We start from the raw sequence: 20,155 nt of genomic DNA, 5'->3' as shown, positions 1-20,155 counted from the left end.
CTTTACACACACAATTAAGCTGAAATATGTCCGTGTAAAACAAAATAGTTTGAGGTTTCAGTGATTTTAGGGACGCGGTTACATGAAAAGTGAATTTACATTGATATGTGTAGATTTAATATAATATTTTATAAATACAGTTCAACAGAGAAAAAAAATGTTAAATACATCTTAAATAAATCCAAACATTGACAAAAATTAGCGGATGATGCACTACCGCCATCTGCTGTATTTTCTTTATATTTAAAAACCTTGTCCCCCCCCCCCCACTGTTGAAAAAAGCGGCCTTCTGATTGGTTGGTTCCTGTCTTGATTTACTTATGTTGCATTCAAGGGCTGCAGGATATGTAACTTCTCTACTTCAACCCGGTTCAAAAAGATCAATAAAATGAGAAACACGAACGCTATCAGCTATAAAACGTGGGCCGTATCCTTAACATGTTACTTAATCTTTGAGGCATTTTTAGCTTAACAGTATTAACCTTTTGTTTAAACAAATGACCTACGTTTTACACTATTATTCAGAGTCGTTGATTTAGATTACATAGTTCTTTGGGTTGAAAAAAAAAATCACGTGCGTTATAATTAATTTAATTATAATGTTAATTTAAAAAAGAAAACAACAAAAAACGTCACTTTGATGTTTTCCATCCTTTGAGCGGGAGATTTCGTGAGACATTTGAAAGCAGCATCAGCATCGATTATTTTCATTCCTTCCAACATCCCCACACGACACCGGGCTCGGTGGCCACAGCAGCAATATATGTGTGTGTGAGAGAGAATACAAAACATCAACAACATGACCATTAGAAACGCTATCCGGGATCATGGACAGAGATACCGGCCACGGATGGCCTGTCTCAAAAAGGTAGGCTACCCTCTTACATTAGAGATGATATAAATCACAAGCTGTTGGGAGTGCAGACGCACAACACAAAATATGTGAATCCTCAAGCTTTGGGCTGTAGTGGTCTCCTGCAACATCATAAACCCTTGCTTTTAATAATTATGTTATCCTTAAGAAATAATCAGATTTTCGAGGGCCTCTTGGTTTCCTGATGCTTTGCTTAGTGTAGATATAAAGCAAATAAATCCTACAGGTAGTAATTGGGCCACCGAATGCTTTCTGTGCATACTCTGCTTAAATAATGCCTTAATATCTTAATCGTAGTTGTAGGATTAATTATAATCCAATTTTTCCAAAGAACTAAACAACCAGAAATGCATGTAAAAATGTCAGAACACTGTAAATCAGATGGCATTTTGATTTCTGTGTGCACTTTATTTAAACATATTTAATGTTAGACTGTTTTTGTTTCAACCTTGTCACAGTGATAAGGTCATTCAGTTTAATAAGCATTAAGTCTGGATCAGTTTAAGTGCTCCCATCTATACGGAGCAGCTGATGGGAAGAAGTTAATCCAGAAAACAACAGCCCAGCCCTGTGACCAGTGTGGCTCAATTCATCATGGCACAATCCAAATTCATTTAAGAGCTGTATATTTATCACAGTGTCACAACTATTGGCATCAGGATATAATAAGGGAGGCATTAAAATAAAAACAAAAACAAATTTCATTTGAGTTTATTGATCTCAGATGCAGCATTCACAATGCCTTGTACTCCAGAAGAATGTGCCGAGAACTCATCCACAGGAGAACTTCGAGTTCTGGTCCATGAAAGCCCACTTTGCTCCGGCTCAGCCAGGGGTTTATAGCCTCTCCAGGATGACTTCAAAGCGCAAAGCCACTTCAAACAGCCCTAAGAGTCAGCTTCACACACTCTCACAAACACACATACACTCATGCTTTTGCACAAACTGCACTACAGGATTTTTTGCTTTCTGATACACACCTTTTATGAGACCTATGGGAGCATCAGGATCTGCTGATAGCTAAAATGCTATTTAGAAAGGAGGTGACTCATTGCAAACCACCCACACAAGCCAAAGAAAAGCCTTGAGATCAGGGAACATTGTCTCACCTCTCATCACTTTCTGCAGCATTAAGGTTTATGAATAGTCATGTGGGGACACTTGATTAATCAGAATAACTGAAATTGATATCAAGCTTCAATAGTGAATTAATGCAAAGACGTGATACTTTGGGCCCTGGAGATGAAGATGATTATCATCAACATCACTTCCTAGTTGTTTGAATATTTGCAGCATTCTGGAACAATTTTTCATTCACAGAAATAAAATATTTACAGGCAATTCCAGATTTCCTTTTTTTCATGCAGGTTGCCCTCATAACCTGTTGTCAAAGCAATCTGTTGGCATGGTGACCTCTACCCCCTTTCACGTATCTTCTCACTTATTATAACGTTCCTTTACAGGCGGAAAGGGTGCTGCTGGAGATGCAGGACCCCAGCACAGGAGTCAAATCACAGCCTCAGAGACTGGTTATCACAACCATACCACATGCTCTCTCTGGTAAATAATACAGACTCACACATGCACAAACACACACACACCAGTGTGCATGTGGTGTTATTCAATGGCTGGTTCTATGATTGTGCCTGCATAGTCTCACTGGAGGGTACCAGAGCTATGGGCTCAAACTCGGGAGCTACAGATTTCATCTCCATGACAACCCCCACGGTCTCAGACTCGGGAAGAGGGAAAAAGTAGGAGGTGAAGGAGGAGGAGGATGATTGAGGAGGCGAGAGGAAATGAGCAGAGACAGATACAAAAAAGGAGAGGAATAAAGAGAGTAGGTGGTGGAGGAGGAGAGGAAGAAAAGAGGGAATCTAGGTTCCTACGTCATTTGAAAACATTGAATCCAGCTGAATGAATGAAATTAAATACATCTGCTTCTACTCTTCTCATTCTTTCCTTCATTTACTCTCCTTTCTTTTCCCACCCTTTCCCACCATCTTCTTTTCTTAAATTTTTTTCTATAGTTTTCTCCTTTCTTCTTTCTCCTCTTCCTCTCCTTCAGCATTTCCCTGACATTAGTCTGCATTCGCAGGCACACAAACCCTCACTGAAACAGCCATTAATATTTTTATTTCAAATTGTTCTTTGTTCAGTTTTGCGTTCAATTTTCTCCCTGTGTCTTACTCCTTAGGTGAAGACATAATTATGTGGCTAGCAGACAAATTTGAAATAGACGCACAAGGTGAGTGAGGCAACTGATGCCATCCATACATGAGTTAACAGTTTTTGCCAAAAATAATTTAACTTAAGATGCTACTAGGTTAAGTAAGCTGAAGGTAAATGGCCATGAATGCTTTGATTTAAATCTCTAAGAAATGCCAGAAATCTTGTTCATCTTTATGTGTATGTGTGTGTGCTCCTTCTTCAGAGGCCAAGAGTTTTGGCACTATGCTGGTGGCGTTAGGATACATCTACCCTTTACAAGACCACAAACGTTTAGTGATCAAACCAGATGCATCCCTGTATCGCTTTCAGGTAAACACGCCACATTTCAAACCTGAAACCTTAAAAATGAGAGAGGCAAATAATCTTGGATGATGTAATCTGGAAGTTGAAGTAGGAAGTATAGGACGCTTCCCCCTTCCGTTTATAGAGCAACTATTGCATAAGTGACTTCCCATTTTGTTTGTATTGTTCCATAAATGGGATGCACATGTTTGTGTAAGGTAGGAAGCAAATTCTGCATGGTTTTTAGACTGTAAGTGTCTAACAAACATGCTGGAGTATGCACAGAGCAAACAGGATCTTAAGCTGCAGTAAACAAAGTTCTTGTGTGTTTGCAGAAGAAAAACCCCCAGTGCCTTCCAATTAAACAGTGCCTTTAAACTTTATCTAGAGTATATAAAGTGCTTCACAGTGAGTTTCTTATTCATCTGTTCACAATTACAGCTCAGACTATACACACACATACATAAATATGTACATAATATATATACATTCACTATATATACCTACCATCTCTCCTGGGAGCTTGAGGGTCCTACGCAGTATCTTAGCTGTTCCTAGGACTGGATGAAGTTGTCCGATGTTTCTCCAGGGATCTGTTGGAGCCACCTCTCCAGCGTGGGAGACACAGCCCCCAGTGCTCCGATGACCACTGGTACTACTGTTGCCTTCACCTTTCAGGCTTTCTCCAGCTCCTCCTTGAGTCCTTGGTATTTCTCAAGTTTCTCGTGTTCCCTTTTCCTGATATTTCTATCATTGGGGATGGCTACATTGATCACCATGGCTTTCCTTTGCTGCTTATCTGGTTGGTTTGTCACAACCATTTTGTCGGTCTTTATCTGGAAGTCCCACAGGATCTTAGCCCTCTCATTCTCCACCACCTTAGGAGGTGTTTTCCTATTGTGACCTAGGGGTCTCCAGTCCATATTCAGCACAGATGTTTCTGCACATTATGCCGTCTACTTGCTTATAGTGTTCCATGTATTCTTTGCCTGCCAGTATCTTGCACCCTGCTGTGAGGTGCTGGATTGTTTCAGGGGCCTCTTTGCACAGCCTGCACCAGCGGTCTTGCCTGGTGTGGTAGATCTGGGCCTCGATTGCCCTGGTCCTAAAGGCTTGCTTCTGTGCTGCCATGGTTAGCACCTCTGTGCTGTTCTTCAGTCCAGCCCTCTTTAGTCATTGGTAGGACTTGTTCATATCTGCCACTTCGGCTATCTGTCGGTGGTACATCCAATGCAGGATCTTGTATTCCCATGATGGTTCCTCAATGTCATTCTCGTCCAGGTACCACTGTTTGAGGCATTCACTCAGTTAACCCAATTTTAGTAGTTTTTCCTTCCCTGGATATTTTCTCTATTTGAAGCATGCCAATGATAACATCCTTCTTAAACAAACATCTTTTCCACGACCACAGAATGTGTCTTTCCAAATGGTTGTTTAAGCAAGAGAAAAGACATTTACGTTTCGTTAGGGGGTGCCAAAGTGTGAAAATCTGCCAAAGTTCAGAAGTACTGCTTTAACAAGTCCTCAAATCTTTATTAGGAAGTAGGAGTGTAGGTTGGATGGTGCAGCAATGCATTTTACCTTCTAATATCACTCCTTTCATCAGATGTCTTCAAGACCAACCAACTTTTAAAAAACATTAAACTTCTGATTCATGTTCAATTAATAACAAGCAGTAACCTCACTTGGTTAGGATTAAAAACAGTCCTAGTTTGGACTATAATACATTCTTTTTACAATGCAACCATTAGCTTATTGACACCATTTTTAAAGTTTACATGCAGTTTTTCCTGTGTCCACTTGATATCACGTATCTTTGCATGTAGTTGCAGGCCTGAATAAAAAGAAACTGCTCCCATTGGTTGGTATTGGAAGGAACTGGTCTCAACTAATCACAACAAAATGGGTTCCTTGGAAATGTTTCCATTTCCATGTGCAAGTAGACACCAAGCCAGTTCTGTTAATGAGTTCTTAAAGCAAGAGGATCCCAATAGATAAACTACATGTAAATTTTATGGTATGATCATGTGACACACAATTATGATTTAATTGTTTTATATTTAAATCTCAATTCATTCTTGTTTTTTGTTCCAGTACAAGAATTTAAGTTTTAATACAGTGTGTTTTTTTTTTTTTTTTGTTTGTTTTTTGTCAATAAAGCCTTGAATAATGTCAAAGTAAATTTACATCAGTCAGTATTGTTTTCATGGCGATCTATAATTATACTTGTTTTACTTGATGTTCAGAGTATCAGCCAATTAGAGCATTTATCATTTCTTAAGCACATAGTAACTTATAGTGACAGTCAGGCTTACATTCCAAGGATTACAGTCATTATTGATAAATTTTTGTTAATAGCTTCTGGTAAATAGACTGACAATGTGAAAGGGTAAATTATTCATCACAATTTACTAGATGTTATTCATGTAGTTTAACCCAACATCAAAATATCATTTTATAGACATTTTATAATAATAACAAAAATACACAATAAAACCCCAAATTACTATCAATTTATGAAGCATTGAGAAGTAACATAAAATCACCAGAAATTAATGTGTTATTCCTTTGTTAGAACTTCATCGCTACACTTGATTTCACGAAACTAGGTGTTTTTAATATTCAAGCTAAAAAAATTCTGCGATGGACTGGTGACCTGTCCAGGGTGTACCCTGCATCTCACCTGTTAATTTCTGGGATAGGCTTCAGTTTCCCCGTGACCCTGAATTAGACTAAGCGGTGTAGATAATGAATGAATGAATGAAAGCTAAAAAACAAAAAACAAAAAAAAAAAAAACAAAACAAACAAAAACAAAACAATAAACTGCAATAATCTGACCAAACATTAACATTAACCCTGTCCATTGTTGTTCCAGACACCTTATTTTTGGCCCACACAGCAGTGGCCTGTTGAGGACACAGATTATGGTGAGTGTGACAGTAGCTGTTACTTACATTTTATCTCATGTCCACTTTCAGTAAACACTCCTTTCTGTTTCATTACTGAAGCAATCTACTTGGCGAAAAGAAACATTCGTAAAAAAGGAATCCTGGAGCTGCATGAGCAGGTGAGGATACGGTCGAGACACAGGTGTAATCATTTCGTCTACTGGCATTTCCTGATGTGTTATTTTATGTCCTCAGGAGCAATACAACCACCTTCACAAGTGGATGAATCATAAATGGGATTTCATAGTGATGCAAGCTAAAGAGCAGTACAGGTAGGTGTTTAAGAGTGACGTCACTCAATTTTGAGGTGAAGATGATGTTATGATTGTGCTTCTGTGTTTGTTTCTTTGTTAGAGCTGCAAAAGAGAGGAAGAAACCAGACCGTGTGGTGTTTGACTGTCAGGAGAGAGCCTACTGGGTGGTTCACAGACCTCCGGTGAGAAACACAAACACACTTTACATAGTATTATACTAACTACCTTACATTGATTCCCCCCAACATGCAAACACATTATAATTTACATTATGAGGAGTTCTTTTTTTCATTAGAAGAGAGAAGGATCCCCATAAAGTCATGATTCAGACAGTTTTCTGTCCTCACAAATCGAGAAACAGAAATACACAAACACAGATAGTTATCAGACTTGCACTGTGAACACAGGATGTAGCTTCATGTACTGTAAGTAGAATCTAGCAAACACAGAAGTCTGAAAATAAATTGCATGCCACCTCTATACTTCCCAGGGTATCTCATTATCTCTACCCATGATGCCTCGTTATAATTATATGTCCAGGCAGAGGAAAAGGGCACAACTGATTAATATTTCACAATGAATGGCAAAATGTGGTGCAACAGCTTTCGCCTCATGCTCATCAAGTGTTGTGTGTCATGAGGCTCGATAACAACCAACCAATAAGGGAAATGTAAGACCTAAAAAATATCAACTAGATTGTAGACAGAGCAATGTGTGTTATCAAACTACTGTATATCAAGGTAATTGACACCCTGCAAATGTGACTTTACACAGGTCTAACTGAGACAGTGTAATGAAGTTGCCCTGTGTTCACGCAGTGCAGCGTTTGCTCAGAAGTTCACCCGAGTAAGCAACAATTACAGGATAATGGTCAATGCAAAAACATGATGTAACAGTGGCAAGTAAAATATGTTATGATGTCATTGTTAAACATAAACACACTAAATTCAAATTATAAGTCTGAATTGACCAAAATCCTTTTTTTTTTTGTTTTACTGTTGATGACTCATCTGATTTTTTCAGGGCTGTGTGGACACAAAAATACAATCATCCATTCACAGTGAATGGACAATTGGATTAGTCACAATCTGATGTGTGACACTTCAGTATAAGGTCCTACTGGATGATTCATAAGAGCGAGGCACTTGTATCACTCAGTGTAGTTGGCGTAAACCTGGTGGATTACTACAGCACTGCTAGCAAAGCTGCTAAACAAGCTAAAGCTAGCCGTATAACCTTTCTTGTACTTTTCAGTCTTTTCCTATATAGCTGGGCAAAAGGAATCAAACAAACTCATGGAAGTCATATGTATGATGCACCTACAATTCTGAATCATCAAATCTAATCTGATTGTGTTTTGTTGAGCAAATTTAGCTGGTGATGTGAACCTAGCCACAGAGTTACAGCTGTCTAAAGTTTGGCAGAAACACAGTTGGGTGTTATTTGACTTTTAAGGTTGCTTTTAACAAGCCTAAAACAAGATGCAGTATGTTAAGTAGTGAACTTTGTCACTATCTGATGTGAGTCATTCCCTGCTGTTAGTCGTGCATTTGCAGGAGAGATGTTATAGCATCAAATTGTTGCAAGTGCAAGCTATACTCAATTGCACTACCTTCTGTCTGTCTGATTTAAGAGCCCTCATTTAAGTACAGGAATAACTTCCTGATATCAGACTAGGGCTGCAAAACTTATCCATAATGTATCATTATTGAAATATCCATCCATGCAAACCTTATTATTACACCTGTAATTAGCACAGTAATTTAAAATATTTCTTTATATATCAAAATCATATCGTCATTGTAGTATTCAACAATGAATTGTGCAGCTCTTTATCAGTCAACTCATTTGTTTCCATGGAGTGGAGACTTTGAAAGATCTGGAGCTAGGCAGGAGGAGCAGTAAAATAAATAAAATGTAACTTGTATAAAAGAAAATTTGATATCTAAAGTTGCACAATTAAATGAGGCTATATATATTAATGAAATTTAAATTCTGCTCTTTTGGTGGCCTTAGTGTTGTGTTTTAAGTTGCGATCACTGCTGAACCTACCAGCAGGTATCTCTAGCCTCCAGGAAGTAGATGCGAGTTTCTGACATTGAAGGTAACATGCACATGCAGGTTTTACAGTGCCATACTTCACATAGAGACGACCTTGAACAGGTGTAGAGGTTTTTATTAGTTGAGCCGAAAAGACTTGGTGTTTCCTCCTTTTTCTAGATAGTATTCATACTAGGCATAAATTGTGTGTAAAAATGGAATTTGATATCATCAGTGTTTTGTGGAGTGTCATAATGAACTAATGATTTCAGCATTTGTTCCAGACCTTGTCGGTCTTGTGAAACAGTAAGCTAAAAGTGCGCAGAGGATCTGACTGAGAGATAAGAAAACTTTGCCACTCCCAAAATGTAGCCCACTCTCAAAGAATATTTGCATTATTGCCTTTTTTATTCTAAATTAAAGTATTATTTATACAAAGTCAGAATCATGTCAAAAATTCTCACTGTGGCAACAGATCAAGGTAGAATTGGGGTCAACCACTGCTGGCTTGAAGATTGAATGCAAATACATGGTGTGTTAGCAGTGGTGTAATTTTTCTGATAGGGTCTGATTTTATCTTAAAAGACAAATAAAAAAGGTGAAAATATTCTAAACGTTAAACCTGGGACGTGTAGATTTAACATAGCAGAAAAGCTACTTTAATGTTTCCATAGCCCAGTTGTAAATATGATGTCAAGACAATCCATTTTAAGGGCTCTTCTGGAGGCAGTCTATTTACTTGCATGATATGAATCCCTGTTTTATACTTGTTAGTAGCCTCTTGTTGTCTCACATGGCCACAAAAAGCGTGATACATAATTAGAAGATGATTAGCATCAGAAAACAGCCATCTGCTGTAATTAATTAGTCCTCTGGAAAACACACATTGTCTAATTGCCTATTTTATGTGTCTGCAGCCAGGGACAGTGAGCGCCATGGACTATGGGCTGGAACGACGAGCGGATCCCAACGCAAACGAGGTAACAGGTGAGTCACTGCATGACCTGCTTAAACATAATTCCTGTCAATCAGCTTATATTCAGTAAGAAGCTTTAATGTATGAATGTAGCTGCAGTAAAGGATATTTGTTTTCACTTTCATGTCTACTATGTCTTTTATTAATCTCTTCTCTTCTCTTCTCTTTTCTTCTCTAGGCATTTCCCATGGCTACATTGTTCAATCCAGATATTTAAGTTGGTTATATACTTCCAAATGCTGTCATACTGAAGCTCTAAAACTCACGATGATTCTGAAATGGAAGCTCATGCAAATAAACGTTTTCAATGCAAAACATTTCACTTTGCTACAGTAGATACACATTATTTTTTAAAAGCTGTCACATGACTTAAAAGTTTTAATTAATAGATGTATTTTTTTGTGCTCAGACGAAAACTCCTGATGACTACGAAAGAATTGTAAGTGATGCTTTTACTCCAGCTTTATCTTTTCTATCATCCTGTGGTGTGTATCAGCTTTCCTGTTGTACGTCATTCTAACTGTCATTTCTGTTTTCTGCCTTTTCAAGATGATCTTCACCCAGCAGTCCATCATGAGGCCCAGAGTGAAGTCATCTGTGTCCATTGGCGCGTAAGACAGTCACTCATTTTACCTTCTCTTCAATACTTGAGATACACCAGTCACCTTTGAGTAGCTGGATTGTTCAGATTACATCTTAAAACAGCCTACAATCACCATCTTTACCAAATCTTCCGCCTCTCACTCATTTGCAGCTGCTGCTAAAAATCAGCTGATCAGACAGTGCTTTTGAATGCTGCTGTTGTCTCAGGTTTGAAGGATGCCTTCTCCAGACAGCATGTTTCATGTCTTTTCACAGATGTTCAATAGGATTTAAAACAGGGCTAGCAAAAGGCTACTTCAGAATAGTCCATGTTTTGCTCTTGAGTGTTTTTAGCTGTGTGTTTTGGGACAAAATCCTTTTAGAAGACCCATGACCTGTGACTGAGACCATGTTTTCTAACATTAAGCAGCAGATTGTGCTCCAGAATGCTTGGTCAGTCTAAAGATTTCATTGTACCCTGCACAGCTTCAAGACAGCCTGTGCCAAATGCAGCAAAGCAGCACCAGATCATAACCGACCCCCCTTCATGTTTCAAAGTTGGGGCAGTCAACTTTTCTTGGTGTGCTTAATTTTGCGTCTGTGAACATAGAGCTGATGTGCCTTGCCAAAAAGCTCCAGTTCTGTCTAATCTGTCTAAAGGACATTCTCCCAGGAGCTTCGTGGCTTATCAATATGCACTGTGGCAAATTCCAGTCTGCCTTTTTTATGATTTGCTTTCAACAGTGGTGTCCTACTTAGTCGTCTCCCTTGAAGTCCACTTTGGCTCAAACAGCGAAGGATGGTGCGATCTGACCCTGGTCTGCCTTGACCTTGGAGTTCACTGTTAATGTCTTTGGAGGTTGATCTGGACTCTTTGGTTATCATTCGTATTATCCATCTCTTCAATTTTTCATAAATTTTCCTCTTGTGGGCTCATCCAGGGATGCTGGCTACAGTCCTGTGGACTTTAAACTTCTGAATAATATGTGCAACTGTAGTCAGAGGAACATGAAGCTGCTTATCAATGCATTTAAAGCTTTTACCTTTACATGTTTGTCAGTGATTTTCTTTCTAATCTCCTGAGACAACTCTCTCCTTCACTTTCTGTGGTTAATGTTCAGTGCGGTGCACACCATGTCACCAAATAGCACTGTAACATGTTCCCCTTTAAAACAGGCAGACTGACAGATTACAAGTTTGAAGCTATATGTGATGCTAATTTAGGACACATCCTAGTTTAACGTGTCCCTATGGCCAATTATTTTCAATCTTTTCAAGAGGTGGCATCATTTTTGTCCAGGCCTGTTTCATTAGGTTGTTTTTTAAAATAATTCCGTTGAACAATAATTCAAAAGCATTGTCTGGTTTTCGTTGGTTAATTTTCTGTGAATATTTATTTATTATTAATTTAATCACTTTGATGAGTTATAATATTTTTTTTCAGATAGAAGTAATTTTGTTACCACACACAAATTTTTATTTATTATTAATTTAAGCAGTTTCAAGGGATTCCAGTGACTTTTGTGGGCTTTTCTTTCATTACAGAGGTGTCCATGTATGTATATACAATATGTCTGTATATTTGCTGGGCCATTGCTTTGCCCATCACATGTTGGGCTACTTAATAAGTCATAGGTTCATTTAGCATTTTGTACTTGTAGAGATTTTTATAGGAGCATCTGTGAGATTTACAACAACTCATGTGTTTTATACATGTTAATATCCTAATTTTTTTACTGTCTTGTGTTTACTACTTGTGCCGACTACTTATAACGAACCAAATCCTTTCTAGGGAACATTAATAGTAATCCAGTCTAATCAGCTTCTATCCAAGAATAGCGTACATGTATTTTATTTTATTATTAATAAAGTATTTGTATTATTAATATAAAATGTTTTAAATATGTATAATATTTCTATTTTTGAATGTGCCGCTAGTTGGTAGCAATTTGTAGTAGGTCTGATCATAATATATTTATATTTTAAGAACAGTTGTACTGTTAAGTGGTTTCTCCTTAAACGCTTTTTAAACATCTGTTATGAATAATGTCCATGGCAATGGAAAAGCTGTTTAACTGCAGAATATGCGGATTAGGCTCTTCAAAGCCATATTAATGAGAGTATAATTAACCCAAAATCCCACATGTGTTGAAGAGGAAATGGAGAGAAAAGATAGAGAGAAAAGAGAGGGAAATTCACAGCATATCTTCCAACCATTCTGATGAGAAATGTGAGCTTGCTAGTTAACAACATAGATGAGCTTGAAGCTCTAACAAGTAAATAGAAGGAATAAATAGAAAGCTGTAGGGTGTATTTTACAGAGACATGGCAGGAACAAAGTGGTGTATGCACTGCTTTAAGACTATACAAGCAGATCGAGATAACAAAGTTATCAGTAAGCTAAAAGAAGGAAGTTCTGCAGTGCTGAACAAATTTTACACTCACACAGCCTCATCACTATGCTCCCACCTCCGTGTTACATTGTTATGACTATGCCCTGGCCTGCCCACCCATAGCAGTCAGACCCCATCCACGCTTAATAAACTTGATTCTGATCCTGCGTGACTAAAGACCGAGCTCTAACAGTTCTGAGTTTAATCTTCTGTACATGTGATTAGTGCAAGTCTTTACAATTCCTGAAACTGAAGCACTCGTTTGAATGTAAAATAACCTGCAGCTCAGCTTTATCTGTAGCTGTTCCTCTGCTTTTTATTTGTGTATGAAACAGATTTTTTATCTCAGATGATAACTTCTTTCTCTCTTCCTTGCAGACTGGTGAAATATTGCGCCACTTACACAGGCCATGACCCTTTTCTCTCCAAGTGTCTTCCAAGCAATCCCTGGCTCACTGATGACCCCACATATTGGACCCTGAACCTGGCCAAGTGAGTCAGCTAAGAATGATAAACTTTAACTGAATTTAGAGCTACTTTTTAAACTAAATTTGACCATTTTACTCATTTTGTTCCTCTGTGGTTATTTGTGTGTGCGGCAGGGTGGAAATACCCACTAAGATGCGTGTGGAGAGGTGGACGTTCAGCTTTAGTGAGCTGCTCTCAGACCCTCGAGGACGAGATGATTTCAGACTCTTCCTCAAGAAAGAGTTCAGCGGTACATTGGTTGGATTTTAAATAAATTAATATAAACTTTTGGTTAGGTTTACTTTTAATTTCTTTTTCATTTTGGACTATTATAGGTGAGAACTTGGCATTCTGGGAAGGTTGCGAGGATCTGAAGTGGGGCACTGCTGCAACAATGAAGGAGAAAGCAGAGCAAATCTACAAGTATGGTTCTAATGTTTTCTTTCTCAACCATATTTTTGTCCTCTCTGATGAATATTGATCAGAGTTTAGATAAGAAATGCAATTTAAGTCTCTTTTAATTTATTTATGTAAATTTAACCAGTTAATTATTTGAAGCATGAAAGTAATTTTTGGATTTTTTGGCTATTTTAGTCTTAATCTTAGTATTACCCTGAATTTAATACAAAGAGAATATTTTAAAGTGGCTCTAAACGTGAGCTTGTGTTAAAGCCTTCTTCACTCCCCTCACTTGATTTTTCTCAGAACATTCCTGGCCCGTGGCGCTCCACGATGGATCAACATAGATGGAAAAACAATGGAAATCACAGTGAAGGGGCTGAAACACCCACACAGATATGTTCTGGATGCAGCCCAAACTCACATCTACATGCTCATGAAGAAGGTCAGTGAACATAGCGACAGTTTTAATATGAGAATAGAAAAAAAAAATTACTGCTTCATGATGAGGTTATGTGTTATCTGCAGGACTCATACGGTCGGTATCTGAAATCTCCCGTGTTTAAGGAAACGCAGAAAAAGGCCATCTGTCCTGATGAGCACAGGTTCAAGTAAGTGGCAGCTTTTGCACATTTTCACATCTAATTAGTTACACTTCTTCAGGTTGTTGAAAGAAGCTTAAAAACGTGTATAATAAAAAATCTGCTTAAATGAAAGTTAATAATATTAATATTAATAAGATAATAAAAAGAATAATGATGCTCAAGGTTTCACATCATATTTTGCTCTGTATTCTCTCATTTCTTTCCTTTTTTTAATCCTTCCACTCTTTTTTTCTGCTTACCCCAGTGAAGCACAGTTGGAGCAGAATGCCAGGAACAGACGGCCCAGTCTCAGCCCCATCGTCATCCGACAGCAGGAGCAGGAGCAAAAGGCCAAGATGGCTGCCAATGCCCCCGTCGACATCACACAGGTTATGAGCAAACTCAGCAAGCAGGGCAAAGAAATTCCTCCTCGTCCTCCTAATAAGTGAATACAAACATTGTGTCCAGTAACAGAATTAGGTTTATTTATTTTTTTTTTTTTACTTACTTGTAGTTTATTTCTTAATGATTCTACCATGCCATTTTAGGTAAACTTTAAATTTGCTTTCTTCAGTATCTTTTCAAATAAATCTTTTAGAAGCTGTTTTGGCCTATAAATGCTTTAAAAAAGTCATTGAAAATGGGACCGTGCAATAGTGAAGCTAGTGTGTAAATATGAAAAAACAAAAGTACCTTAAATAGAGATATATGAATAAATATGAATTGTAACTAGATATTAACATGCACCTCTTAAGTTACACATGCAGTTAGGCAGATTTGAGCCAATAGATTTTTGTTCTTCCTACAACAAATGAAAATGATGCACAAAGAAAGTTTCTTTGTGCAAACATCCAAGGGCTAATGAAACATGTATGAGGCAAAGTTTGTGTTTAGTGTGAATTCATACTAAATTATGCTATTATCATATTGATAAGGGACAACAGGCAGAGAATCAACTGTCATAATTGGACATACAGTGTGTTATCACATGCTATCTTTATGTCCATGCAACTTTTGTCTTTATTTCCCATAATACATGTTATACTTTCCATCTTTGCTCATTCTTTGTTCTGTAGAGCTGCTTTATTTGTTTTTATTTTTTTGTCATCAGTCACAAGTTAATAAAACATCCACAAACCTACTCATGTTTACCTGTTTGTGTTTATTTTACTTCATTAGTCTCTTTCCATCAAATCATATCTGGTTGTGATGCTGCACATTGGGACATTTATTTATTTATTTATGTTCATAAATATATGTTAAACTTAACAGGATGGAGGTCCCAAATGCAGAAGAAAGCTAGGTAAAATCCATCAGCAAAGGATAATTTTGAAAGCAGAGGAGAAACTCAGGTGATTGACTGTGTGCTACTAGAAATGATGAGTGAAAGCAGTTGTTGGCTGCAATTTGGAAAAATCCATGATTCTGGGTCTCAGTGAGTAAGAGTTAGCAGCCATTATTATTAGATTACTTTGTGATCACTACATTATGAACTTAGTGGTCAGTTTTAGTAGACAGCTTTCTCATGGTTCAGCCATACAGAGCCATTGGTGTCCTGACAACCACATCAGTATATCTTTGCCAATAAAGGACTATCTACTGGCATCCTGAGAGAAAACATGAAAAGAACGGGTCTTATGGGACATGCTCATACTCATGGTGTCACAGATAGTGTTGAAAAAGTACTAAATATAATTGGTTCAGAGACAAAGTTATTTGTGGGCGGCAGTGGCTCAGGCGGTAGAGCAGGTCGTCCAATGATCGGAAGGTCGGCGGTTCGATTCCCGCTCCCGCCGTCATCTGTCGTTGTGTCCTTGGGCAAGACACTTAACCCTCCTTGCCTCCAGTGTTGGCATCGCTGGTGTATGAATGTGTGGATGAATGTTCGGTGATGGTCGGAGAGGCCGTAGGCGCAGACTGGCAGCCACGTTTCCGTCAGCTTGCCCCAGGGCAGCTGTGGCTACACACGTAGCTTACCATCACCAGGTATGAGTGAGGAGTGGATGAATAATGGATTCACACAATGTAAAGCGCTTTGGGTGCCTTGAAAAGCGCTATATAAATCTAATCCATTATTATTAAGTTTCTAATATGGCTTTCTGAAAAACTGCATGTCCTTTCCTATATTTTTGATGGGACTCTGCAAGTCTCTAAATAACTGAATCCACATGGTCTGATTTCATGCCCTGACAGTCATAAACATAGCATGAATCATAAGAAGAAAACAGCACAACTTTACCTCTTCATCTAGCTTTGTACTAGTTTATCCTAAGATAGTCAGGATTGGCTGGTGTTGATTGGTCCAAAAAGTCTAGGTGGAACACACAGGCTGTTTGACTACACCTTTCTGGGGCTGAGGATGGGGCTTGGAAGATTTATTCTAGGATGATTTTGCTTCTGATGTTTTGTAACACATTAAAAAAAAAACACACACACACAATTTGGGCATGTGCACGAGGTGAAACGTTTATTTTTAAGTGGTGGGACTTTAATATGCTTAATATGATATTTTGATACAGTCAAGTGTATAGCAACAGTTTTTAAATATATTTTTAAACTTCCTTTCTGTCTAGCGTCATAGCAAGCAGAATGATGGTCTGGCTCCTGTGTTGAGCTGAACAAATTTGCTTTGCCAAGAAAAGTTTTGTGGATACAAGGCTCTTTTTGATACTTAAGTATTATTCTTAATTTTAAAATGAATCTAGTGAGGAATTTACATATTAATGCTGGACCTGACAGTGTGCCAAAGGAAAGGAGAGAGTACACAGAAGAGAAAAAGAGAGTGAAGAGAAGAAAAAGGAGACACAGATACACCAGATAGAAAATAACACCATCAGCTGTTCAATCAAAACAGAAAAACCAGACAACCAGCTGTTACACCTGTAAGGACAACATCGACAACATCTGCAAGGAAAACAAAGCTGATAATCATCGGGAGCACCTATGAAAAGACAGCAACTGTTTTGATACAGCTGGCTTGTAACATCCCAGTTTTGGTTTAGTTCAAAATAAATATGTTTACTGGAAACCTTCTAAAAAAAAAAAAAGATCCAAAACTTCACCTAAACTACTCAAAAAAAGGATTTTTGTGAGGGATTTTCAGCTTTTTTATATGATATCAGAATGCACCCAAAATACACCACAACCTTTACAGGTAATCTTAATTTGACTTTCTCTAAATTTGAACACACATGTACAACTTTTCAGTGTTTAAGTATTTTTGCATATCATGCTGTTCTCTAGGTAGGTAGAGAAAAAAAAAAGAGAAAAACAAAAATAGTATCTGAACCATGAATCAACCAATGAATGTTCTGGTTCAATGACAACTTGTATTTCAACAGTCTTCTTCATCATAATGTTCCAATTTTGATATCATCAGACCACGACAACAGCTAACACATGACAAGTTATCAAGACACTGACATTTTTATGATGTGGTGTACTTTTGTTTTAATAAATTGTTTGAGATGAAGGAATTACCACTGTGTGATTCTATTTTAAATGACCTACATCCATGATACAACTTTTTACATTTTCTGTAAATAGGGTGACTCTCTCTAGCTCTGACTTGTATCTCTTACCCTTTGACCTCACAGTTATGCCGCTTCACCACTCCTGTCCCCCACCTTGCTGTCTACTCTGGCATCACTGACCCCTCCTTTGCCAACGCCTCGCCTTCTCTCCCTTTCCTCACCCACACCCCTGCCTGTCCGTCCCCCATCAGCGTGGCCTTAGACAGCACCTCAGTCTCTGAGCGGCGGGCAGAGGTCAGTGAGGGTGAAGTCAAAGTGAACCCTGAGGGTCGAGCCACTGGAGGAGGGAATTTGTACAAGTCTCGTATGGCTCTGTCCCTACGCCGTCTGCTGAAGCGTGGCTGCAGCCCTTCCGCCATGTTTGCCAGCCTGTCGCCTAAATGTCACGCAGCTGCTGGGACAAGCAGCCGAATTCAGCCAATCACCCCGGAGGAACCCAGTCAGGCTCCACCCAGACGAATCGGGAAGTAAGTCACACATATGGAGAAGTTTCATCTCCCATACTTTTTTAGACAGTCATGTGTCATCATATAATTTTAGCTCTAAATAGACAAAATCTGGAGACATTTGGGTCTTGGTGATATGGGCCATAACAAAACTACAATTTTTGTACTTCATTAGATTTTATCTCAGGTTATTTTAAATGGGAATGAAAATGCTTTTATTGCTGATTTCAAGGAGCACCACCAGTAAAAGGTCTCTGCTGGTATGTGTGGCCAAAGAAACAAACAATTAAAGCTGGGATTTATGGCTCATTGAAGGTAGCTGGATCTTGAGGAGCCGTTCCTTTCAAAGAGCCATTCAAAAGACCGGCTCGTTCTTACAATATCTTACAAAATTTCACAATATATAAGAATGACAAACAATCAAAATATGTACCTATATAAAATCTACTATACAAGATTTTAAAAATGATAGGAAAAATATAGATAAAAAAAGGATAAACCTGAACAGTCAGTGCAAATTCTAGTAAATGTTTTGAATAGAATACTCTCTTCCCACAGATACTTCACATGAATGGAGCATGTTGGACATCAGACTTTTATGATGTCACAAATGTGATGAAGGCAGTGTGGAAAATTTGTATATAAAAAGAATGGCTCACAAATGAACGGCTCACAGCTGAGACTCGGTTCCTATTGTTCATTTAAAAGAGACGTTCAAGAGAATCGATTTGTTCATGAAAGTCACATTGCTACAAACAATAAAAAAACAAAGACTAATTCAGCTTTAAATATTATAAATTAGTTAAATTTTTATATTTTCATCCATGTAAAAGAGAGTGGGATATGCAATGAAATTATTGTGATCCTGAGTTTCACAGCACAACAGAGGTAATGGTCATTTGAGTTCCTGTTGCCTCGCTATCATTTCCAACCAGTCTGCCCAGATTAGCCTGTCTGGTGCAATCATACCACATTCAAAGTCACTTAAATCCCATTTCTTTCCCATTCTGGTGCTCAGTTTGAACTTTCTTAATCATGTCTACATGACTAAATGTAGTGAGTTGCTTCCATGTGACTGGCAGGTCTGTAAATGGATAAAGAAACTGTTTCTAAACTGTTGTAATTTTTTACTGTTTTCTTGTGTTTTGTGAAAGGATTTTGTTCTTTTCACAATTTAATTACATTTCAGGGTCATCAAAGAAAGGGTAGCCTGAAGAATCAACCTGCTAAGGATTTAGACCAATTTTCACCATAGTTAAAAATTTTAACCTTATAGTGTGACTTAAGAACAAAGCCTATCCATCAAAATGATCATCTTACAAAATCTTCTGTTCAACATTCCTCAGTTTTTTCCAGATTAAAGTAGACATTCCTCCGGAGTGCCGGATCTACCCCATCGAGTCTGAAGATGAGGAGGAGGAAGCCAGGCCCGCCTCTCGGGGAGGAGTCGGAAGTGAGGAGATCATCTGTCCCTGGGAGAGCCTCACTCCACATAATGGGACAGGCTAACTGGCTGGATTTACACAGGTGTAACACGATGGGGGTGCAAAGCTGATGTTATGTAACATAAAAACCTAATGATATAAGACCGACACACCACTTAGTCTGGGACACTATAGAGGGACAGAACTGGTGGTATGCAGTGGACTAAACATCAACTTATTTTCTGACCATTAAATAGTTGATTACTTGCTGGCTTGAAAGGCCTCTGAGCCACATCTGCTGCAGGATAACCTCTTCCTGTTGACCGATGACCCCCCTCCCCTCCAAAAAAGTGTGGAAAGTAATGTGGCTGAATGGATTTTTAACTTCTCTTCACAAAACCAACAGATTAAAAGCAAAATACTGATCAGACCACACAGTGGTCCACAGCTTTCAAGCCAGCAGGCATGGAAAGTCTGTGGTGGAATGCTCCCTTAACTAAAGCCTTATTGTAATCAACTCTTAGTGTGAGCACCAGCTGAGCCCAGGCTGGAGGTTAGCTTTGACAGGGGCCACTCTACAGGAGAACCACAGGGTGTATGGAGGTTTAAGCCCTTTCATAACTTGAGATGTAGCTTTCATATTGAAACCTCATTGTGTATTTGTTCATGAACTGTAGCCCAACAGCAGCCTTAATCACCACAGTTTGGTCTTGAAGTTT

The 20,155-nt window shown here is 38.4% G+C and overlaps 1 protein-coding gene across 2 annotated transcripts; it reads left to right on the top strand.

Annotated features, from left to right (window-relative positions):
- The first annotated feature begins 688 nt into the window (after nucleotides 1-688).
- Nucleotides 689-19,638, top strand: LOC121632880 (regulator of G-protein signaling 9-like). 2 transcript variants are annotated; one of them, XM_041974673.1, is made up of 19 exons: nucleotides 689-868; nucleotides 2,338-2,434; nucleotides 3,072-3,122; nucleotides 3,309-3,415; nucleotides 6,265-6,316; nucleotides 6,398-6,456; nucleotides 6,533-6,609; nucleotides 6,692-6,773; nucleotides 9,549-9,611; nucleotides 10,017-10,046; nucleotides 10,157-10,218; nucleotides 12,961-13,074; nucleotides 13,185-13,300; nucleotides 13,386-13,473; nucleotides 13,756-13,894; nucleotides 13,978-14,060; nucleotides 14,299-14,422; nucleotides 17,630-18,033; nucleotides 19,359-19,638. In XM_041974673.1, the coding sequence occupies exons 1-19, from the start codon at nucleotides 800-802 to the stop codon at nucleotides 19,519-19,521; spliced, it is 1,980 nt and encodes a 659-aa protein (XP_041830607.1). In that variant the 5' UTR covers nucleotides 689-799; the 3' UTR covers nucleotides 19,522-19,638. The 2 variants fall into 2 exon arrangements, with proteins under 2 accessions (XP_041830607.1, XP_041830608.1); XM_041974674.1 differs by lacking the exons at nucleotides 17,630-18,033; nucleotides 19,359-19,638 and having other exon boundaries at nucleotides 692-868; nucleotides 14,299-15,497.
- Nucleotides 19,639-20,155: the final 517 nt, after the last annotated feature.

This window comes from Melanotaenia boesemani, chromosome 21, assembly GCF_017639745.1.
Source record: "Melanotaenia boesemani isolate fMelBoe1 chromosome 21, fMelBoe1.pri, whole genome shotgun sequence".
NCBI classification, from domain to species: domain Eukaryota; kingdom Metazoa; phylum Chordata; class Actinopteri; order Atheriniformes; family Melanotaeniidae; genus Melanotaenia; species Melanotaenia boesemani.
The sequence above is the reverse complement of the archived record's forward strand: the minus strand, read 5'-3'. Positions and strand labels throughout refer to the sequence as shown.